This window comes from Eumetopias jubatus, unplaced genomic scaffold, assembly GCF_037043125.1.
Source record: "Eumetopias jubatus isolate StellerSeaLion01/CBP00866 unplaced genomic scaffold, mEumJub1_p1.0 scaffold_3, whole genome shotgun sequence".
Lineage (NCBI taxonomy): Eukaryota > Metazoa > Chordata > Mammalia > Carnivora > Otariidae > Eumetopias > Eumetopias jubatus.
In genome coordinates this window covers 35,615,778-35,640,777 of record NW_028274809.1, presented here as the reverse complement: position 1 = coordinate 35,640,777, position 25,000 = coordinate 35,615,778, and the positions used below count along the sequence as shown (strand labels likewise).

At 40.7% G+C, this 25,000-nt stretch overlaps 1 protein-coding gene across 5 annotated transcripts in view; it reads left to right on the top strand.

Moving 5' to 3' along the window:
- Window positions 1-25,000, top strand: part of SPATS2L (spermatogenesis associated serine rich 2 like) — a 160,305-nt gene that overhangs the window by 84,371 nt on the left and 50,934 nt on the right. For 4 of the 5 annotated variants that reach the window (XM_028124586.2, XM_028124616.2, XM_028124625.2 and 1 more), the window contains exons 4-6: window positions 18,107-18,215; window positions 21,390-21,439; window positions 23,940-24,189. In XM_028124586.2, the coding sequence (XP_027980387.1) occupies window positions 18,107-18,215; window positions 21,390-21,439; window positions 23,940-24,189 (409 nt within the window). Of the gene's footprint in view, window positions 1-14,485; window positions 14,987-18,106; window positions 18,216-21,389; window positions 21,440-23,939; window positions 24,190-25,000 lie in introns of those variants that run through there. The other variant, XM_028124596.2, reaches the window with a different exon arrangement.

The window sequence follows — 25,000 nt, the reverse complement described above, 5'->3', positions numbered from 1 at the left end:
CCATTCACAACATTTTGCAAAATCTCGAGCCTTCTGGAAAACTGAAATATAGGTTAATGGAATTGTCATCTTATTTTGATACTCTTTGCTATTAAATAAAGCAAGTTTTAAATTGCTTCTTAAAACAGAAAGTAGGGTTACATAGGTTGACTACTTTGTAGTTCTGCAAAAAAGCAACATCTTTATAAGATGGTTATCAAATACAGGTGGCCTTAGGAAGGTTTCACCATAACAACTGAGGTCCTTTGGTGAGTAAAACTAGTCATATCCTGATGTACCAAAAAAAAAAAAGGAAGAAAAAACATCTCCACATCTCACTTTGTTAAGGAAAGATACCAGAACAAAATCTTTACACTAATCAGGGACCTTATATTTTGGACATACTCACTTTTTACAACTCTTTTCTAAATGACATATTTTTTTAAGAATTTCAATACTAGAAGGGCACCTGGCTGGCTCAGTCGGTTAAGCATCTGCCTTTGGCTCAGGTCATGATCTCAGGGTCCTGGGATCAAGCCCCACATCGTGCTTGCTGCTCAGTGGGGAATCTGCTTCTTCATCTCCCTCTGCCCCTCCCCCTGCTTGTATGATCTCTTTTTCTCTCTCAAATAAATAAATAAAATCTTTTAAAAATAATGATAAAAAAAGAAGTTCAGTACTAGAAACTCATAGATGAATTAAGGATAGGGTCTCAGTAGTGACTATTATATTATTTCTCACGTAAAACACTAGATTGTCAAGCTAATTTATGAAATTTTATATGTAATTCTGAACTAAAAAATTATTAGAACAGGCATAGGCAAAATAAAATTTTTAGTCAGATATTTTCATGCATTATTATAAATCAGTTTAAATAGAATGCAATTCTGTTATCGAAAGCAGAGAGGATACTTGCTTATAAAATGGGGTTACAAAATAATATTCGCTGACTGTCCAGGTATGGACTGATAACTAATTCTAACAAAGAGTGATCCCTAAGCAACCTGAGGAACGTTGTATGCTGAGGAAGTGATCTCCAGTGACGTAAGGTCATGGAGTTCAGAGACAGAGGCAGAGATTATCAGCCCCCCAGTTACTAACAGTCTGGAACAAGTCACCTAACTTTTCTGGGCCTCAGTTTCCTAATCTGTAGACCGGCCATGGTAATAATACCACCTAACAGAGTCAGCAGATACAATAATAAATTGAGCTTTATGAACTCTTAATTATGTAAACTCTAAAAGATCTGAGGGGAGCTCATCTATTTAGTTTACAACTTAAAAAATGGAAGAGGAGCTATTTAACATTTTTGTTTGGAACTCAAAATACAAATTTACATAGAACCGAGATTAGAAAAAAATAAAATAAATAAAAAGCCCAAATGAGAAAAAGAACATAAAACTGGACTTGACTTTTTCAAACAAAAATTTCATAGCTATTGCTGAGCCTCACAAAAAATCAGTGAGGCCTGGAAAACAGAATGATATGGAAACGGGGACTAGCTTAGCCTAGAATATCCTTGCTGACCTGTACCACTTCTTGTGAATAGCTCTTAGAGCTGTTAACGTTATGGAGGTAAATTGGGTGTAAACAATAATCATAGTCATTAAAATGAAGAAGGAAGAATAGAAAAGGCGAGAAGAGCCTCTAGTCCACCGTGAGGACAGAGAGGGCTCATTTCTGCAGATGACTGAGACAAACTGTGTGTCCTAGAGTCTGTCCTCAACAGGTGGGCAGATGTCCCATTTTATTATTTTTTTTCCTGTCACTATCTTGATCTGTGTTTTACAGTGTACTGAAATATAGTTCAAGTCTTTATGTGAGGTGGGGTATGGTCGGAAAAATCCAAGCATCTGATTAAAGAAATTTTAGCAGGATCAGAGCACCTGTAAGATACTAACTTCATTTAACAGCGGACTTATTTCATAGGATGTGGGACAGTTTTAATGATATGCTGTTGTGTTTGTTTGTTTAATTCCAGTATAGTTAACATACAGTGTTATATTAGTTTCAGGTGTATGATACGTAGTTGTTTTTAAAGACCAAATCATGCAAGCTTTGGGGCAAATCTTAATTTCATAATTTTGTAAGGATGTGCAAATCAACTGAGCCCAGTCCTTGGATTCAAACAGCAAAAACACAAACCACACAAACGGCTTTCAGCTTTCACCATGGACAGGTTCTTGTCATTATTTTCTCATAGGAAGGGGTCATTAAATTTCCCTTTCAAAGAAAGGAGAAACATTGACAACAGTTATTGCCTAATGCTTATGTACAGAACTGCTGTTATTGTTGCTTGGCAACCAGAAGAGATTTGACAGGGAGTCTAAAGGAACTGAATGAATAAATGGGAATGTCAGCATCAGTTTCAGGGGATAAAAAGAAATTTACTATTGCAGGATTAGCATCACATTGCTTCCTCTGAGCTACATGATTGGAATTCACAGTGTTTCTGCCCTGCTTCTCTTGTCCTCCTCCTTCTAGCCTTTTGCTGGAAAAGGAGCCCCTCTTGCACCATGGCTGAGAGGTGTATGTAACATAGATGGTTAATGCTAAAGTGCACAGGAGCACGCCAAAAATGAAAACCCTTTGGCAGCAGGGGAAAAGTTACCTCTCTTGGCGATCCCTTGGAATTTATGGGCACTTCACCAATATTCTAGCTATTTCTCACAATGATCCTTCGTATTAAATTATCCAGTTGATACAGATTTTTAAAAATGACAAGGCTACAGTGGTTTCTTTTCTTCTGAACTTGAGCACTAAAAATCTGTCCAGATATGTTAGATTAGATTAGATTAGATAGATTCAGCACTTAAAAGTGTGCTGCTTATGTTATTATTGAAGCCACTCTTTCTCTATAAGTCCTTCCTCTACAACTTGATTACTTGTTCCTTATAAACACAAATGGACTTTTTAAATTAGTTGTGTATTTAAGGGCTCCTGTAATAGTAATATCATAAAGTTTATGTCCCTAAAATATTTGTTAATCAATATTTAGCTAGATAACTGAGCCAAGATTCTGTAATGGTGGTTCTCAGCTATTAGGAAGAAGGGAGGAGGGAGTGGACCATGCCACCCTGGTTTGGGGCAAGCATTGGAAAGTCAGTAGGGAAAGAGAGGAGTAATTAGAAAAAGCTCATTTGTGTTCATTTGAGTCCTCCAAGAAGCAGATGCCAGTATGGGATTAGATGAGCAAGAGATTTCTTGGGGCTCGGGGCAGTGAGGGAGTGCTTATAAAAGAGAAGGGAGAGGAAGCCTGAGCAAGCAGGGAGAGTCTACACACTTCCATGCAGGTCTGGCGTCTTTGAAAGAGAGGGAGAAGAAAGGAAAGGAAAAGCCTGGTAGGAAGAGTCTGAGCTTGGAGTGCAGTTTTAAGGACGTTTCCGATGATGGGGAGTCCTGGGGCCGAACCTGCCCACTGGGTAAGCCCTGCATCCCTTAGAAATGAACTTCCACTACTGCCTGCCACCACAGTCACTGGCTGGGAGCATCCTGTGGGGACTGTGGCTTGGGTTCTGTTCGCCTTCCCGCAGCAAGAAATTTCCATAGCATCACGATATTCTAGAGTATAACAACATTTTATAATAAAAAAGAAAACTGAAATATATATTTTGAAATTCACTCACTTAAGAGAAAAGCATGAGATTTATATATTCATTGAAGAGAATTAATAAAATGTTTGAGAACTACTGTTAATTAGTAAATTAACATGCAAACTCCAGGATTTCCCCTCCCTTAGCCAGCTGAGCCATACTGCCACTAGTATAGGGAGTATTAACTTCTCCAGCAAATAATAATTTGGGGGTCCTATTTTCTATTAAAAATATACTCTATTTCTAATCACATGTCAGGAAACAAAACATGTTAATTCTGCTGAAAAACCATGTATCCTTTGGTAGATACCTCTCTGGACTTCAGTTTCTTTATCTGCCAAATGAGGGAATTCATGCAGAGGATTTCCAAATCCTTTCCAACTCTAATGTTGGATAAATTCATGGTCTTTCCCACCTTAGAGGTGTCTTACAAGACCGACAAGATGGACTGCGTCACGGGTCGGAGAGCCTGGAGGCAGTCTTAGCTCTGATACAAATGAGCTGCCTCAGTTCAAGTGTAGGACATAACCTCTCTGTACTCAGTTTCTTGTAACATCAAGAAATTTGATTAAACCAGCTCTAAAGTCCATTTATGGTTCACTGGTAGGGCATTTCTGATGTTACCCTGTGTGCAGACCCTTCAGAGCTCTGCTCCTCAATCCTTGAAGATAACTATCGTAAAAAAAGGATTGAAATGATGATGGGGATCAATTGCATAACCTAAAGCTAACATCTTTTTCTCTTATTGTGGTAAGGACATTTGGCATGAGATCTACCCTCTTTAAGTGTACAATGCTTTATTAACCATAGGCACAGTGTCGCACAGCACATCCCTAGAAATTAATCATCTTGCAAAACCGAAACCTTCTACCCATTGAAAAGCAACTTCCCACTCTCTTTTCCCCCAGACTCTGGCAAGCCCTGTTCTTACTCTCTGCTTCTGTATGAGCTTGACTGTTTGTTTAGAGACCTCATATGAGTGGACTCATGCCGCATTCTTCCTGTGTCTGGCTTATTTCACTTAGCAGAATGTCCTCAAGAGTTCATCAGTGTGGTCCACATAAGACAGGATTTCCTTCTCTTTTTTTTTTTAGGGCCGAAGAGTATTCCATCGTATGTACATACTGCCTTTCTTTATCCACTTACCCATCAATGGGCATTTGTTAATGTTTGGCTTTTTTATTGGCTGAAATTGTAATTTTAGCTATTCAACTAAGACTGAATGTGCAAAAGAGTTTTAACTCCCTTTTGCTGCCTTTAGAGGAAAAGCAAACAAACTAACAAACTCATAAAATCATCAGGAAAACAAGTCACAATCAGTGACTTTTTACTGATGTTTAAACCAGCACGCCTCTTTTGAATTGGTCAAGCCTGTTAGAATTAAAGCATAGTGTGTAGGTGAAAACAAATACACTTCCCCCAAAGTGAGTGTTCCTGGTTTCCATGGCGTTTAGACAGTCTCCTTACTTCACACCACAGTGAAAAAATAGCCACAGTTGATATAATTTAGAGATTAACTTAACTCCTTTATTCTGGTATTGATTAACAGGTAATTAACTCCTTTATTCTGGTATTGATTAAATGGTAATCGTGACTTATATCTTCCTGGTACTCTTTATCTGAAAAGTTCTGTGAATGAGCAGGGGAAAAAAAATCCCGAGAGTGAGAGTGGATGTCAGTAATTATCTTTTCCCTCCAAAGTGGAGACCTTAAATTCCAAAGAAAAGGAGAAAAGATTTTTACTGAATATTCTAAGTTAGAAGCAGAAGATCAATTAAAAGCATCTTACTTTTCTATTCTGATTAAAATCTCAAAAACAAAATCCCTTGTAAAAATAACATCGCCTCTTTTTCTGTGCTCACTAATAAGTCCAAATGTGGAATGCATCAAGGAAAGTAGCTAGACAGAATATTTACCTAAGTCCTAATACTGTGTGGGTGTAACAGGCTGGCTGAAAACACTTCCGGTGGACTCAGGGGCTCACCCTGCTCTAAATTCTGTGCAAATCTAACTGTAGTTCTGAGAAAATATGAGGAATCAAGCACAGTTATAGTAAACTTGCAGGTATATGCTGAATCCATGCTAGCTAAATGGGTGAAATGAAATGTGTATAAAGCTCATTGCTTATCTCAATATGGATTAGAGGGCCACTGCTGCTAATAGCAGCCATGTGATTTTTTTTAAACCTCCAAGTATCAGATTAAAGGTCAGAATTCTAGTACGAAAATTGTATCATGGACTAAAATTAAAAGATTTAAGACACTTTGGTTATCTTTTTTTACTATCTGATTTTACTATTAATTTTACTATTTCTTTAGATAGGAGAAAATCCATTTGAGTATCTCTTGCTCTACAAGTCATCAGGTTATTTCTAGGAATTAAAGAAGTTATATAACTTTAAGCTATCAATTTTCATTTAGTATTACAACAACCATTCAATTAATTTTCTTTTTTTCCCCTCAAATGTTCAGCGACTTGACAAAGTGTAGACCTATAGAATTGATGGAAAGAAATCTGGGTGGTGGTGGTTGTTTGTAGGTCGTATTCTCCAATGGCTTTAACAACATTTCTTCCTTTGAGAGGTGGGGTCTGTGCCCCTCCCCTTAAAATTAGGTAGGTTTTTGGAACTGGTTGACCAGGGCAGTAAAAAGGAGGTAACACTATGTGACTTCTAAAGCTAGGTGATTCAGCCTCTTTCTTACTAGTTGGGACACTCATGCTGGTCCTCTGGGCTGCTATATAAACAATCTAACTGTTCTAAGCCCACCAAGGTGTGAGGAAGCCCAGACTAGCCGATAAGGAGAGGCCACATGGAGAACGCCTGAGTCTACATAAGGAGAGAGAGAGAGAGAGAGATGCCCGGCCAGACCCCACCCGCCCCTGCATCCATCTGCTTGGCTTTACCACCTCCTCCATCTGTCTGCACCAGAGACCCCAAGCCAGACCTACACAGCTGAACTCCCAAATTCCTGACCCACAGAAATGTTGAAAAATTACAGGTTGATTGTTGTTTTAAACCACAAAGTTCTGGGGTGACTTTCTATGAAGCAGTAGATATCTGGAATACCCTCTCTAAAGTTAGCAAAAAGTGTCCTAAACTAGAACTGATACTTTTGAAGTTATGATGTTGCATAAATAATAGAGAGGTGTGGATGGCTAGATAGTGCACTCAAGTAAATTCGTTGGTAGGTGAGCAGTCATACCTAAAAAGAGGTCTGTCCTATGCCACTCTCTTTTTCTTACACACTGTCCCTTACCTATCTAGGACTTCCCTTCTGTTTCTCATCCATGGTTCTCAGTTTCTGGATGGACATTAGAATCACTAAGAAAACAAAAAGTAATCAACGACCAGGCCCATATTGAATTGTTGAGGATGGGACCTATGTGTAGGAATATGTTTAAAATTCATCAGATGATTCCACTTTGCAGCCAGGGCTGAGAACCGCTATTTGATGCCGACAGTGACCAAATCTGTTTTCCTGGCTCGGGTCCTCCTTGGAGCAGCGGTTTTAGAGACTGAGCTGCTTTCAGGTATCTGGATATGTGGAGACCTCACAAACCCCTCAGGTAGAGTGCTGCCCCTCTACCAGGGCTCTTTGTCTCTCAAATGACACCATATCACATAAATGGTCAAGCCAGAAACCTGGCTCATCCATAGTTTTTCGCCTTCCTCATTCCTTGCATCTAGTTAAACACCAATCAGTCACTTCTCCCAACTGATTTGTGAGTCAGCCTCTAAACTGCCCCATCTTAGTCTATTTTCTGTCCCCTGGACACTGCATTAGAATCCTGCCATCCACTTGACCTCCTGCTGCTCATCTATATAGAAACAACGGTGACCTTCTTAAATATGCAACTGTCACTCTCCTCTTCTGAGTAAAACCATTCAATGGCTTGCCCTTAGAATAAGGCTCAAAATGAAAGGATGGCTTGCAGAGCCCTGCACAACTTTGCCCCATGCCTTTTCGATCCAGCTTCATCTGAAATCTCCTTCCTTTTAACATTTAATCCTCCCACAGTCCTGGAGCATCCTGGCTTTGAACGTGCTTCTAGTCACTCTGTCCTGTCCATTACTAGATGCTGTGTGCTCTTCTTGGAACACTCCATTTCTTCCCCCATGCCCTCTCCTGGCCTTAATCACCCTTCATCCTCACTTCTCGGATGGGGCTTCCCTGATTCTAGATTAGAATAGGTTCCCTTGTTACTGGTACCCAAAGCGTCTTTATTTTCCCTTCTGTAACATTCATCGAACATCTGCCTTCCTACGCTATAAACTCCAAAGCCGGTCAGGGGTGTGCCTGCCACCGCGTGCAGTCCAGCTTTCAGCATAGTCTGTACATGGTGACTGACTGAATGAATAAACAAATGAACATGGGTTAAGAGGTAAACATCAGCTCTGAAGGAAGTTCTCTTAGTAATTCTCTGGTCTCTGTACTTAGCTCTGGCCCATCCAAACTTCAAATCAATTTGGATAAGATATAGAAGATATCAACTAATTTTCAAAATGATACAAAGTTAGACGGGATGGCTAATGCATTCCCTGTTTTGGGGGGGGTGGGCAAAAGCAAGGTTCCAGGGGATAACAGCCGGCTTGAGGGATGGGTCAGAATTTACGGATTGAAATTTAACAAAGACGAATGCAAAATCCTACCCTTGCACTCTAGTTGCTGCACAAGTATAGGACAGGGGACGCTTGTTGCTGAAACGATCCAGGGTGTGTTAGTAGCAAAGTAAGCTCCGCTCCCATTTCAGCCGGTAGTTGATGTGACTCCTAAAAGTGCTAATGCCATCTTAGATTCCTTTAATGGATAAATGGAGCCCAACGAGGACAGGTGCAGGTCCTACAGTCCTCTGTCCTGATCCAGCCACTCCTGGTACAGTGTGCTTCTTTTAGAACCACATTTCAGATACACTTAGAGGAGCTTGACCAGGGGCATAAAAGCTTGGGAAGCACCGCTGATTAAAAAAAAAAAAAAAAAAAAGCTGAAGAGCATACATTTACTCCATAAAAGATGGCATTCTGGGGAACACTTTGGTTCCTCGAGAAAAGTGAAGGGCTGGTCTTGAGGAAAATGATTATATTTACACTTTAAAAGACGAGGACCAAGGACTGGCAGTATCTAACATCCCTTCTCTGGCCACATCCTTCTTATCATTGGCCTCTCTCAGCCTCTCCCTCTCTTGGACATCTGCTCTGTGTTCTTGACAGGATCCCTCAGCCCTCAGCCTCTCCCTACCCTCAGTCCATCATCCCCCTTCTTAGACCACAGATGCCTCAATCAGCTACATTTATGATTCTCAGTCCCCATCTCCTGAGCCCTAAGATGTACCACTGTGTTCCTTAGAGTTTGTAACTTGAATCGTTCCTTTTCTCTGCTCCTGGCTTCCTGAGAAGTGCTAGGGAAAATCATGACAAATCTGTGCTGTCCAGTGTTCATGGACCCTCACTCCTGCTCTTCATTCTTCCATTTATAAAGGCCACTTCTCTCACCTCCCTATAAGGCAGCTCTAAACCTGTTCCCACTTTTTAAGGTCCGAAGCAAGCACTAAAACTCTCACTCAGGAAATAGTTTCCTTACATTTTTCTCTTCACAATCTCAAATTTGCATTATGTCTTCCTTTCTCAGAATTCCAAGAATGAGAGAGAAGAAACTCCACTCCTTTCCAAAGCTTGCTTTTCCACATGGGTTTTGATACCATTTGTTTTCATTTCCTCTGGGACTTTGTTTCATAATTCATCTCCTGTCTTTCCTCTGCTCAAATTCTTTCTCATTGCTGGCTCCTGCCCTCAGTCAGATAAACGTGCTCAACCATTTTGGGGAGATTAATTGTGCAGTGATTGTTTTAAGATGGTTTGGAGAGAGGTAACCGAGCCAGAAAATTCAATCAGAAGGCTTTTTCCAGAGTCCAGGTGAAAAGTAAAGGGAACCTGAGAGGGGTAGTGAAAGGAAGCATAGAGAACATGTGAATCAGAGAGGATTTTGTTGTCAGAATGACTCTTGTTTAGTTGTTATTTGTGACTTTGCCTTATTTTCCCTCTGTTTTGCCAGTTCCTGGAGCAAAGATTGTGTCAGATTCACGTCACTTTACCTCACAAAATCTGGCTTGAATGAATAGTTAGAATTCCCTCAAAATATGTGTGTATGGTGAGGAGTGCTGCTCTTTGGAATTTGTATTTTTTTTTTAAGATTTGATCTATTTATTTGAGCGAGTGAGAGAGAGAGCATATGGGGTGGGAGGTGGGGGAGGAGGGAGGAGAAGCAGACTCTCCCCGCTGAGCAGGGAGCCCAACACGGGGCTGGGGTTCGATCTCAGGTCCTGAGATCATGACCTGAGCAGACGCTTAATCGACTGAGCCACCCAGATGCCCCTGGAAGGTGCATTATTTTTTTTTAAAGACATTAGTTGGCAAGCAAGGGAAAGATATCCCCATATTAGGAAGAAGAAAGGGGTAGACCTTTGCTCCTCAGATTGTGCTCCATTGTATTAGTTTCCCTTTGCTGTAGCAAATCACCACAAATTTAGTAGCTTTAAATAACACAAATTGATTATCTTACATTTCTGGAAATCAGAAGTCCAAATGGTTATCATTGGGCTAAAATCAAGATGTCAGCAAGGCCTGTGTTCCTCTTTAGAGGCTCTAGGTGCAAAATTTGTTCTCTTGCTTTTTCCAGCTTCTAGAAGCTGCCTGCACTCTTTGGTCATGGCCCCTTTCATCTTCAGACTTAGCAATGGCCTGTCAGGTCTTTTTCACATTGCATCACTCTGACATTGACTCTCTTCCTCCTCCTTCCACTTACAAGGACCCTGTGACTGTATTGGGACCACTGAGATAATCCAGGATAATTTCCCCATTTCAAAGTCATCTGACTAACAACCTTAATTCTGTGCAACCTTAATTTGTCATGTAACCTAACATATTCACAGATTCCAGGGGACTGAGACATGTATGTCTTGGGGGGCCATTATTATGCCTACCACATCCTTGGATAAGCAGCATCTACATCACCCGGGAGCTTATTAAGAAATGCAGAATTTTGCGCTCTGCCCCAAGCATCTGAATCAGATTCTGCATTCTGATCAGATTCCTAGGTGCTTTGTACTTTAAAGTTTGAGAAGCCACAACTAGCCTATCTCTAAGATCTTCTCTACTTTAAACGTCTCATGATTCTATGAAAATTGCATTTTTTTCCACTTTCAAATCTTCATTATTCCTTCTAATCCTGGTTTCCTGCCAAAAAAAAAAAGTTAATTTTGATTTGTACCCCTGGTGTTAATTCCCAAAAAGTCAGCCAAGTAGAACATGACAACACCTCATGCATATTTTTTTGCTGGCAGAAAGTAGATGTTAGAAAAGGCAATTAAATTATAGAATTATCCGTGATGCAGAGGTACTGGTCTACAAAGAGTATTTTCTTCCTCAAGAAGATTCATAAGAGAAGTGCCTTCATTAGTGTGTAGATAGTATTAGTGGTCCAGCAAGTGAAGCAAAACGTACACCGATGAGCTGTTTTTAAGGTATCTCTGAACGGCTCAGCATTTGAGAAATGTGACCAAAGCTGATTATAAAATTCCTTTCAAAGTTGCAGGAATGGCGAGCCCATAAATAACTCTGGTTCCCGCTGATGTGAAAAGGAGGTTGCTGGCTGTTTGATTGCTGTCCTTATTGTAGGGGATAAGATTAAGCTGCAAGAGTGCAAGCTCCTCAAGGCTAGGACCAGCCATATACAGTGCCTGGTACCTAGGAGGTACTCCACCCATTTTGGGCTTGAATACTTTTTAATACTGCAGTACTTTACGCTGAATTTCAGAAATGCACTGGGGAAAAAAACGGATAAATAAAACTGGAATTTTTCAGTGGCCATCTCACTAGACTCCCTACTTCCTTCAGTTCATTCAGTTGTTCATTCGCCAATTCAACAAACATTTGTGAATCATCTACTGAATGCCACCCATTGTTCTAGTCCCCCATAAATACAAAACTATGGTCTCTTTCACTCAGGAGCTCATATTCCAATGGGACAAATAGTCATATGAGTAATTATGCCAACTTGAGTGCAGGAAGAGGTATGTGAACAAGGCTCATGGGCCTTCTCCACTCTGTCCTTCACATTCTAACTGGATTTATCTGCAAAATCGTCCATTTCTCCCCTTTGCCAATTGAATCAGTTATTTGGCTTTATTATTTTTATTTTCAGCCCTAGCTGCTAGTGTAGCATCTAAGCACTTGCTCCTTATTATAGAAAGTGAAGCCCTCTCAAACTAGTGTAAATACAAGAGAGGTTATTAGAAAGGTCTGGTAGGGTCTCATGAGGCTTCAAGAAACGTTAAAGAAGCAGGGAAGTCAGGAAGTGAGGCAGCTCCAGAACAGCCCCTCTTCATCTCCACTCTGTTCTCTCCCAGTGTGTCAAATAGTCCAGACTCCCCAGGCTGACAATCTGATTAGCCCACTTTGTCTTTTCTGCCAGGCCACTTCCCGACCCCTGTGATCATTGTCACTACATCCTGATTGCTTCCTTCATATCACTCACTTAGCATGAGTTGCAATTATATACATTTTAAATTTACACATTCACATGTCTTTTCCTCTATAGGTTTGTTGTGACCATATCTGTTTTGTTGCTACTGTAACCAGCCACTAGTACAGTGCCTGATCATAGGAGGCATTTAGTGAATAAATAATGAAAGAAGGAGCAGGGTCTGCGGGTGGAGAAAGCACATGTTGTTAGTTACCATAGAGATGGGCTTCCTTATTGTATATCAGCTTGCGAGAGAGGGACAAATTGAGAAGAGCCCTGGGTCCCCTGACTGTTCAGTGAGGCTGTGCAGGAAGTTTCTTAAGAAGAGAGGTATCCAAGTAAGTTTTGGCCATCACCCTAGCCACTTCAAAGACATGCCAGAGGGACCCTTCTTCTTCGTGGCCCAATGTAAATGCGCCAACACTTTTTAAAATTTATTGAGCTGCTAATATATGCCAAATTCTATATCAAACACTTGACACGCATCATCTCTTTTCACTTTTACTGAGACTCTAGCAGGTAATATCCTCATTTTACACCTACAAAACCAAGTTTTAACAATTTAAGCAGTTCCTCCTAGGTCCCAGAGCAAGCATGGAGCAGGATCAAGATTAGACCCAGGTCTATTTAATTCCAAAGCTCTTTCTGAGACATTTGGCTGTCCCCTCTGTAAAGTATTCTCCCCTCCTCGGGCAAACGTCACTGCTTCTTCCTCTGTAGTACCAAGCACCTTATTCATAAAGACAGCACAGGCTCGCTGGACACTTTCAGGTACAACGGTTCTGGCCCCACTGCTACACTGTCCCTCTGAGGGCAGGAACTGTATCCGGTTCCCTTCTGTGTCCTCAGGGCCAGAGGACACAGAAAGTAAAACTACCAAGTCTCCTAAATCTCCTTCCCATCTCTGTTACTGAAATTTAGAGGACAGATGCATATTCTCCCTACCCATATAATGTTGAGGTCATACCACAGTCAGCTGACCCACCCCCCCACCCCCCCACCCCCGGCCCCTGTTATTGTGGACAGTAAATGCAGAGTGATGGGAGGGCCCAAACCTGCTGGCAGGATCTTCCTTCAACTCAAAACAGCAGCTGCATATAGCTACATGTTGGCATTCTCTCACTCAACAAATAGTTAAGTATCTACTACGTACACATTATTAGTCAGGGGGGGGTGGGCATGCTGATTATGCAGAAAGGTCTGAGGGGAGAACTCTTGCTTTCATGTCACTTACCATCTAGTAACCACAGCACCTACACAGGATAGAGTAGAAGGTGCCAAGTGGAAAGAGACACCTACTGATAAAGGCTGTGGCAATTGAAAGGAGGCGGCATGACTTCTGGCAGGGGTAGTAGAGAAGGACTTCAGGGAACCCGTGTAATTTCAGCTGGACTCTAGGATTTGGACAAGCAGACACCTCCCATGTCAAGGGCAAAGCTCACAGAGGCGGGGGTGGGGAGCTAATACTGGGCGGGGTGGGGGGGGATCGTTTGGAAGGGCCGGTTGAATGCTAGGTTGTAGAGCTGTAGCTTTCTTCTTAAGAAAGGGAGTGAAATGGCCGTGATTATACTTCAGAAGTTCAGTCTGGCAGTAGCCTAGCAATGAATTTGCAGGGGAGACACTGGAAGCCCAGGGAGCAGTTATTTTATGTTTATTGGAGAATACTGGGTCTTTACTGATCACACAGCTGTGTAGGTGGATTGGAAACCTTGGTCAGAGCACCATTTTTGAAACTCAGACATAGTCTAAGTGACTCATCAGCCAAGAAGAATTTGTAAGGAGTCATCACAGACAGGCTCACAAAATGCACACTGTGAACGAGGAAATCCGCTAACAGCTCTTAAACCAGACAACTCAAGTCTCGGGGAGGCAGGTTAATGTGGGAAACTGAAACCAAACAGCGTCTGTGAAAGCCACCCGGCCCCGCCGCCTGGAGCCGGCGGACCGCCAGCAGGGCGGGCTTGAGGCAGAACGGGGCCGAGCCTGCCCAGCCAGATAGAAAGCCCCAGAGAGCGGAAGGCACGAGAGATTAAAACGCTGAAGGTGAAATCAAAACAATTTCTCAGGGGCAAAAGGCAGATTTCTCAATTGCAAATTGAATTTGCCAAAGCAGATTTAAATTAGTAGAAGCACAACAAGGGAACAGTGATTCGAGAAAGGTAAAGAAGTTGCTTAAAGGAACCGCGGCCGAGCTCGGGCTCCCGCTTGTCACCGGACAGCCTGCGCCGCCGCCTGGCCCGCCCCTCCCGGACCGCGCTGCCGGCGGCGGCAGAGCCCCGGGGGAACGCAGTCGGTGCGACTTCCAACAGGGGGCTTCGGGGGGCGGGGTGGCGGGGGGGAAGCTGCAGCCGCAGGCTCACCAGCTTGGGCTGTGGCGGTGAAGCAGGGGCTGCGTGTCTGCGGCCGCGCCAGAAAGTCTCCGCAAAACACTCACTGCGGGCGTGAATTTTATGAGATCCCGGTATGCAAACCACCATTAGTCACGCATTGATTGATCCGCGCCTCCAGGAGCTTCAGTTCCAAAGGCAGACGAGGCGGCCTTTCAGGACAACCTCGCTATCACCCCGCCTGTGTCATCCACTCCTTATTTTTAAAGCTACTTCATAAATGAGGTGTTTTTTAGATTTAAACGCGTGGACCCCTTCTAACTCTCCTGCATCGCGAAGATTGACACCCTGAGTTTCCTGTATTTTTATGGGCACACACGGGCACACCGGATTTCTCCATCTTTCTCAAAGACGTTTTCATTGGAAAACAGATGTAGTGAATTTATAAATAGGAAGATGGGAAAACAATACTCCTCTCTTCACATTAGCCAAGCCCTGCGATTAAAGCAAACACAGAGCTTGGCCCAGAAAGTCACTAGAATTCAGCATCACTATGGAATATCTAAGGGTAGGCAGAAGTTCTTTTTTCTTTTCTTTTTTCTCATTTCTTTAAAACGGGACGTTCCTGTCTTAAGTATCTTCCTCTGAGAATTGTATGCAATATTCATAGTTAGATTTGATATCAGAACTCAGTTATTGGCAATTTTCTTAGGATATGTTTAGAGCTAGGATATCTAAAATGACAAGGATAGATGTTTTCTATATCTGACCGTGATTGTATTTTTTTTTTCCTTTTAAAGAGGAATAGGCAAGAGTTGTATAAATGTCTACAAAGGCAGTGTCCCCATAAGCTGTGGTTTGTGTATTATATTTTACCTTAACATAATAAAATATGTTTTGCAGAGGAGAGACTGGAGGCAGGGACAACAGCTATTTTATGTTTATTCCATAATTCTGGCTCTTTACTGATCACACAATTGTGCAGGTAGATTGAAAACTTTGGTCTAATGTAATTATAATGCAGTTAATGTAATTAATAACTAATCATTGCATTATATAGAAGGGTATGGCTGATATAGTAATAATAATGATAATTATTAAGAAATTTTATATAATACTAACCAACCTTGAAATGCTTGAAATGCTAGAATTTTATTTAAAAGAACTACAGGGATGTCTGGGTGGCTCAGTCGGTTAAGCGTCAGACTCTTGGCTTCAGCTCAGGTCATGATCTCAGGGTCCTGAGACAGCCCCCACCCATGCCAGGCCCCGCACTCAGTACAGAGTCTGCTTAAGACTCTCTGTCCCTCTGCCAAATAAATAAGTCTTTTTAAAAAGTAAAAAATAAATAAAAAGAACTACATTAGAAGGGTAACATGTAATGTTTATGCATAACTCCAGTGGACTAGTAACTACTTGGCCAATTGTATCTGTTGTTGGACACACACTGGTAATGACTTTCCTGGGCTGGATGAAGGTGTTTTTGTTCTTGTTTTTCTCTCGGCTTCTCTTTAAAAGAGACAGAGAGAAATGGGGAGATATTGGTTAAAGAGTACAAACTTCCAGTTATAAGAATGACAAGTTGTGTGGATCTAATGTACAACATGGTGATTATAGCTAATAATGCTGTATAACATGCTTGAAAGTTGTTGAGAGTAGATCTTAAATGACCTCACCACAAAAAAGAAATGGTAAATATGTGATGGAATAGCGGTATTAGCTAATGCTGTAGTGCTAATCATTTCTCAGTCTATAAATTATCAACACACTGTATACCTTAACTTACACAATAATAGAGATAGAGTGAGAAAGCTATTTTTCTAACCCTATGAATGAGTAAGAAAGGACAACTTCACAAAAGAAAGGATGGTCAAGGGATGCCCACAAGACCTAAATCCTTTGCATGGCCTTGTAGGACCTGCATAATGTAGGCCCTGCCCATGACTGGCCTCATCTTGTATTATAAAAGTCTCAGCCGCTGCCTCCCTCCATCCTCCCCTCCAGCTACTCCTTCCTCATCTGGGCCTCACTCCTCAGTCATGCTGTTCCCTCTACCTAAAATGCTTTTCCCCTTACCTCCTACCCATCCCTTCTCACTTGTCTTTCAGATGTTAGCATATGGATGTAATGTCAAGTCTCCCTGTTATATGATTGTATGGCATTAATCACAATGTATAAGTATGTATTTATTTGTGTGATCATTTGATCAATGTGTACATCCCTCTTTAGTCTATAAGTTCCAGGAAGTTTGGTGCCTTGTCACACAGTAGGCATACAAAAAAATTTTCACTGATTGGATTTTTAAAGAGGGAAAGGAGAAAAAGTAGAAAAGAACTTGTATCTGAAGAAAATTTTTTTAATGTGTAAGCTAAAAAGCTAAGAACCGTAAAAGGTGAGAATAGAAAAAAAATTAAAGGGATCTTGAGTCACATACATACAAATACATATAGTATATTAGAGTCCTTGGTAAAACCCACATGTTTAGCATTTATGAATGTCAAATTTCAAAACCAGCTTTCTGATCAATAATGTCAAACCTCTATAACTGAGGTACTCATAGCCTGTGCTATTTGCTCATGATTATCTAAATAGATCTTGTATACAGATCTATTATGAAATAGGCTGCCTATTTTCTGACATAATTGGAAAACAGGCTATACTGCTTAACTAAATGTTCTGGTAAATAGAGTCACGTTACACATATCATACGCATATAATCCATAGTCCATGAATTTGATTACAGTAAACTGTATGTAACTCTAAAACTCAATTAGCCATAATTGAACCATTGATGAAAACATGTAAAGATTGTGCAGCACTTTTGTGATCATCATTATGGATACCACTTACCATTGCACCATGCAGACTCTAGAATCTATCAGTAGCAACTACAGGAATCCTCACAATAGAAAGCTGGGTGAGCTGAGTTTTGCTCAAATAAGTAGAGCATCCTGTAGTAATTCCAAGTTCTGTGGGATAGAGGTCAACTAATTCTATTAGTAAAGTCTATGTGCTAAATTTGTTTAAGAAATACATATAGGTCATTAAAATTTTATTATCACCTTAACCTTTTGAAATCCTTAGCCCTCATATATGTATTTACTTTTACACTGTTTTAAATGTTTGGTTTTCAGAAATGTGCTAAGATTGCCATTTCAAAAGTACAATGCCCCACATTTTTACTTCTCTGTAAACATTACTGGAGTTTTACAACACACTTGTGTGAGCCTTGATGACTGCTTCCACTGTGCAGATGAGAGAGGCTGAGGCATTAGGCTGTTTCTGTAAGTTTTGCGCAGACAGCCCCTGAGCCGGTGGACAGGAGAGCCTGAGACAGAAGGCGATCTGTGTCTTCACTGCAAACACATCTTGTCTGCATCTGTAGTCTGGGGGGGTGGGCCGGGGTGGGGGGCAGATCGCGAGACCAGAGTTGGCTTTTCACACTCACTACTACACTCCCCACGAGGAGCTCTTTGTGAAATGTGCACATAAATAAAAAGGGTATCGAGGTGATTACTAGGATGAATTTTTACTGCTCTGAAATGCCTGAGTCTGCTTAAGGGCAAGAAGAGAGATTAGTTGGCTTTTCGAGGTCTTTCTAAGAGTTATAGTTCTATCCAGTGAGAGATTCACGGATGAACAATAGTTAAAGTGTTTACCTTTCTTTTTCTTTTCTTTTTCTTCATAGATCTATGCAGTTCGATCAGTTGTTCCCAACAGAAGCAATAATGAAATCGTCCTGGTGCTACAACAGTTTGATTTTAATGTCGATAAGGCAGTGCAAGCCTTCGTGGATGGTAAGTCTACAGGACCCCCAAACCTGTTAGAACTAATGATTCTATATCTTCTGTATTTTTTTCCTCAAATGCATTGAATATCAATTAGTTCCTAATAATTTAATTCTCATAAAAATATGCTACACTTTAAAAACACATCTATGTACTCCATAAGCGCAGAATTTGGGATTTCTTTTTCCCTCATTAAAAAAAAAAAAAAAAAAAAGATTGTAGCTAGTTTCCAAAAGATACCTGTTATAATGATACTAATTCCATTGTCCACCCCTTTACTTGATGGTGTCCTTATTCATGGAGGGTAATGTGCTTCCTGATTTGGAAGGCCTCCTCAACTCTTCAGCCCGCATAGTTCTAAGTGGCCTCATTGACTGCCATCCTTGAACTCAGTGCTTACACAGTCTGAGAGGACTGGTTTATTCTTTAATATCCTTAGTTTTTTATTTTGAGATTGCCTAATTAATCAGAATATCAGTTCATCTTATCTACCTCTAGAACCTTTTTGCTGTCTAAAAGAAGAATTGTCTTCAGACAACCCATTGCCAGTGATGTTATAGAATCTAAAGTCTCAAGAATATGTTTATCTTATAACCTACTCCCATATATTTTCTGTAAATTATGGGGAAGTTCTCCTCTCCTCTCCTATTTGAACAAGTTCCATTTATGAACAAAGATCTCATACTTGTCTTTAGTTACCATATGTCTTCCTCCCTGGTATTAGTTTCTCTGTCATAAATACAGACCAGCTAAACATAATCTGATAAATAGGGTCAGGGAAGACCTGTCAGCCCATTTCTCAGTTATAGCCTGTTCATACTTCATTTGCTAAGGATGGTTTGATTTACTTATTTTCCTAGGAATAGAATAATTTCCCCAAGGTTCTGCAAGTATAATTGCATTTCAGGCAAGGTTCTAAAACCAGGCAATACTCTCACATTCTGATATCTACAATCAAGGTTTAGGGTTCTAATTGAATTTAAAAATGATTGCCGTTCAAAATAGACCTGCAGGCAGACCCATAGTGAGTAATTTTCCTGTTTTTTTTTCTGCCTCATGTACTAGCAGATACAAAATTTTGAGTCGTAAGAAACAAATAGTAGAGAATCTGATATTAATCTGATTTGCAGCAAGCATTTGGTGCAATTTGTCTCAAGAAAAAAATTTTTGGAAATCTGCACATCCTGGCTCAGATAAACTCTCAAGATTCACTTGCCAACATCACTTGCATGGAAAAAAGCTTTAGGAAAGGAAAAAGGTTATTATCCCCATTCCTCCCCACCCTCACTTGGATTGAAGCCCCCACATTCCCCATCATGAAAGTTTTTATTACAAAGTGACCCTGATGAAATGCACAGATGCCCAGGAACTGAAAGACTGTCATCAAATCCATCTGTATTTAAGTAACGTACCTTGCTTGTCCTTGAAATTGTCACCTTGTCAGTGTTGAGATCTCGTTAGAATAACTCACTGATTGCTGAGAAACGTTGGTTGGGGACCAATTGGAAAACTTGTTTAAAAACCACTGAGATTCAAAAATATTTGTTAGGATCACTTATGAGGCATATTAAAAGCACTATCTCCGAGTGGCTTCAAAAGCTCTGAGCAGTTTCAGTATAATTAAAATTTAGTAATAACAGTTTCAAAATTTGCTGTGAACATGAATATTTCTCCTTCAGAATTACTCTCTAAAAGCTCATTGTCCAAATTGCAAACAGAATTTATGTCAAAATATGAAAATTAGAGGAATAATTGAATATCGCACTTAAAGCAGTAAGCAACTCACCTCCTTTCTCTGATTAAAAAGAACAGTACTTGACAGTTTCTTAAAATTTAATTTTATTTGGAAAACTGAAGTTTGGCTGTAAGTAAGAACTACCCTAATGATTATTAGCCTGGATTGACTAACCAAGGAGCCTAATAAAAGTGACTTCTTAAAGTTCTTCAAAAGGAAAATACGGTGAAACATTAATTCTCTGGGCAAATGAGAGAGAGACCAGCTCAGTTAATAAAAAGTCTAAATTATAACTTACTTTTAAGTGCAGTCTTATTATTTCAAGTACATGTAACTCAGAAAGCCTAAGAGGGGCACTGAATTGGAAACTTTGAATAGATAGGAATAATTAGCCTGTCTAAACATTAGTCAAAGCAATATGGCCTTCTCCTTATCTAACAGTGACAGTGGACTCAATAATTGGGACCCTACTAATTTGAAATTTGTTATAAAGACCAGCCTGAAGTTTATCTTCGTTTAGCCAACACACTCATTGTAGAGAACTATTAGTATAATGAGATTGTATGAGAAGGCTTAAAATTGTTAAAAGAATAAGAGCTACTCTTTTAGAAGTACTTATTTGTATGAAAACAACCCATGTACTCATTACCAATAACTTACTGTTGAAATGATGCCCTGCCCAGTTGGAATGAACGGAGAACTTTGTTAGACCACGTGGAGACAGTTACCGTAGCTGATCAGCGGTAAACATGTCTTTTAAAATACTTTACAGCTTAATCAGTTAGGCTTTCCCTCTCTGAGCCTGTGCATGGCCACATACGTATGTGAACAGCATTGAGAAAACCTGGGATCGACTTGTCATTCGGCAAACTTTTTTTTGTTTCCTAGCAGAAGCCTTCCTTTTCCAAAGAGCCCATCCCATCCCTTTGCGAGGTGACAGCAAAACCAACATCAGATAATCTGTCCTCCTTATCACGTTGCAAGCTGTGAATATAGTGAGTGGAAGGCAGGGAAAGAGCAGGAATGGCCACACAAAAAGCTTTGATTCACTTGGTTAATAATATTCAAAATCCCATGTTTGGTCTGGAAGATTACAGGTATTTTGATTCATATATCAAACAGAACAATTTTAATTCCACCTATGGCAACGCAGCTAACAGAACATTCTCAAGATATATTTCATTTTCTGTAAGACAACATAATGATAAAAAGGTAAGCTTCATGTAGTGGGGCTTTAATACTTTGATAAAACCAAGATCATGCAGTGAATTAAATGAAAATCTGGAAATAAAAAATGAAACTGGCATTTTTATTAAGGTAGGATGTATCAAAACAAATGAAAAAGCCAAAAAAAAAAAAAATCGCTGCCAGGATGGAAAGACAGCAATGAATTCTGTGTGGTGTTTTATTACATGAATATGTGTTGAAGATTCTTTGTCTTTGTCTAGGCAGTGCAGTCCAAGTCCTAAAAGAATGGAATATGACGGGGAAAAAGAAGGTAAGATGAATTTCGGTTGTAAATTAATAACGTCTCCAATCAAAACCTTCAGGATTGTTACCATTTAAACAAGGTTACCAATTTTATGCCTCTTCCATATATGTTGATATGTATACACAGAGGGCTTCCAAATTCAAGGCTCTCTTCAATTACCAGCCAGCCTTACTACTAATGCCCTTGTTTTCTGTTTGAGTGTTTTGAACCACCAGGTGTGCCTTAGAAGTCCCCGAGTTTTTCTTTTTTCAAGTCTTAAGGGGAGCCCAGCCAGGGAATTCAAAGGATTCAAGACGTTAACTTGCCTGAACATATTCCATAGCACAAAGGAAAAAATTAGGGAGTGTTTTAGAGAGACTTGAAAAGCTCTAAATATATTTTTGCATGTTCTTCCAACTGAAAGAATCTGTCCAAGGCTGCCCTGAGATACTTTTTTTTTTTTTTTTTTTTTTTTGCTGAGTTCTACATTCGATCTTTAACAAAGGAAGAAGAAAAGAAAATACCTTAAAGTCATAGTAAGTCAGGGACCTGTTTTTCCTTCTTGACAATCCTGGCAAACCGCTCTTTGAGAACAGAGAGAAGGAGATTTTACTCTGCTCAATTCAAATCATTTTGCTTTCTTGGCAAGTCACAAGGAGTTGGGCTTCTGGGCGCACATGAGGTGTGCCTGTGAACCCTGTGGCCCTCTGTGTCCAGCATGTGCCTGCCTGATCTTGTGAGCATCTGTAGAGCGCACTAGCTCCAACAAGGGGCACCACCTTTGTTCGCCGCCTGCGACCTGTTTGATGACTGTCGCAAAAAGTCTAATTCTCCTTTCAAAGTAACTGCTTCACCCATCCCCATTATTTCCCAGCCGGTTCTTGTGTTCTGGGCATCCCACAGTATGATAGGCCAGTCCCCCCTTCCCACCAAAGGAAGATCACAGGCCTGCCAAACAGGTTTTAAGCAAACAGAAATCAGCATCACTTTCATAAAATCCTGAGATGACTGAAATTACCCTTCCTCTTTCTTTCGCACCCGAATTTCATGGGAATAGGAAGAATTACCAGATTTTTTCTTTTCTTTTTTTTTTTTTTTACCATTGTGAGTCACCCTCTTTGACAGTCTCTGCTTAGCTCAACTCGTGGCTTCCCTGACGTCTGTGCCAGATGAAGATGATTCGCAAGTGATGGAAAGGCAATATTTACACGTCCATGGAAAAATTTCAGATGTGTGGTTTGGTTATCAAGTTTCTCTGATGTGAATAAAGAAGCAGACAGCAGCTGCGGACCCAACTCACTACTGAGTCCCCATCTTAGAGGTTCATTGAGAAAATGGTCTCCCCAGCCCAGCAGACACAGAGCCTGTGTGGGAATCTGGGCCATTAGCCCTTCCCTTCGCCCTGTGAATGGCTTCTCTCAGCTCGAGAAGCACTCCTCTGGGGAGTGATTGTGGTTTCAAAGGGGAAGAAAGGGAGTGGGGAGGAGAATTAAGAGAAAACAGTTTCAAACCTTATTGTTTTTTTCTTTTCAAACGTTTTGGAGAATAAAGCCAGGCTGATGTTCAGTGGGAACTCCCTGCTGCAGGGGCAGGACAGGGTCTGGGCTGGTGGGTCAGGCCTGCACCGTCCTGAATGTTAACTACACGGAGCACCCTGTGGGTACAGACCCAAAGTCAAGGAAAGCATACAACATAATTGGGAACATCTTCTTAATTTCCTATATATTATTATGTATTGACCATTAGGGCACTGTAGGAGAGGTACAGTAAAACCCTGGCCATATTGTGATCATCGGGGTCCAAAAAAATTTTAATGGTTTAAAATGCAGGGTTGTGCTACTTCCAAGTAAATAAAGTGAAGCCTGGTAATGCTGTTTGACCAGCAGCTGAGAGATCCAGGATTTCAGCTGCACAGTCCAAATCCAGGGGCTCCCAGATCAGTTTGGCATGACTTTATAGCAGTTGTGTCCTCCAGCTGACATATTCCCGGGGATGATGATGTGTCCTGTGGCCGCCTTGCGCTCCGTGCGCAGAGGCAGCAATCCCAGGAATCTCCTGGTGGATCGGTGCCTGTCTCAGAGACCCATCCTCGACTTTGGGACCTGCCTTCTATTTCCTCATTTTGTAAGGCCTTGTGGCCTTTTTTGTACTGATTCTCCTACTCAAGCTCCTGTCCTCCTTCAAAGCAGTTCTCGCAAGACTGTATATTACCCTTCATAATCACAAGGCTTCAATTTGCTTAAATAATATTTCAGCTTTTAAGCCATTCCCTGCTGTTTTTCCCTTTTAAGGGAACTTCTTTTGTATACTGTGTTCATGAGGTAAAAGTTTACACAACTTACTGTGAGAAAAAAGATACTTACATCCATGTGGGTGGTCAATAAAGATGTAGATGTTTTCCCCCATTCAATTAGAAGGGCCAGAAAACAAATAAGATAACACACTTTATTTTGATCTCTCAGGTTCACCTTCTATCTCAAGGGCCTGAGCTGAATAATGTTAACTTCTCATTTGTTTCTCATTCTAGAACAACAAAAGAAAAAGAAGCAAGTCCAAGCAGCATCAAGGCAACAAAGATGCTAAGGACAAGGCAGAGAGGCCCGAAGCAGGATCCTTGCAGCCACCGCTGCCGCCCCAGATAGAAAACGGCCATGTGAACGGCTGTGAGAAAGACAACTCGTCCACAGATTCTGCCAGCGAAAAGCCGGTCCTTATCCCTCGTGAGAAAAAGATCTCGATACTCGAGGAACCTGCGAAGGCACTCCGTGGGGTCACAGGTCAGTAATTCTTACATAAAGTTGCTTAGGAAGACATGGAAGAGAAGGAGGCAGAAGGGAACCCACGGAGGCAGTGGCGGCCGCTACTGATACTGTTGGAAGAGAAAGGTCTTCCTTCCAACAAGGACTCAAACATCTTCCCACAGGAATGGGGCCAGGGGAATGTTACGGGGCAGAAGGAGAAAGCTCAGCATAGCCCTGCACTAAGAGGATAATCTTGTCCAAAGAACGTAGTTCTAGTCTGTATTAGGATCATCAGGGAAACAGAAATCCCAGTTAAAAGAAATTTTCTTGCAAGACACCTTTGCTGGGATAAGGGAGGAATAATTAGTGATAACAGCAAATGTTATTAAAGGGTAGATCAGATGATTTAAACTCCTGGTATTTTGTATTGTGTGACAGAACATAATCTTCCAGGGTGTTAGCATCTGGAAGGTTAATTATTTGTACTATAGCTATATCTTAATCTACAAAAGGCTACTTTTTAATCAAATTGTATGACCTTAGGTACATCATTTCATCTCTAGTGTCCCATTTCCTTTCTGTAAAATAAGGAAACTGTACCAGAATGTACTAGACAGTGGTCTCAACACTATAACTGAATGCTCCACTTTTATAACAAATCCTAAAATAAAAATCAGAGAAAATATAGTCTATCTAGAAACAGAATTTCAGTAAAGCAAAAAATATAAGAAATCTGGAACAACTAAACTAGAAAACCTTATAAAATGGTCAGATATTCACACCCACTTATAATGAAACACTTTGCACTTAAAAGAAAACAATGGTCAACAGGACATTGTGGACACTG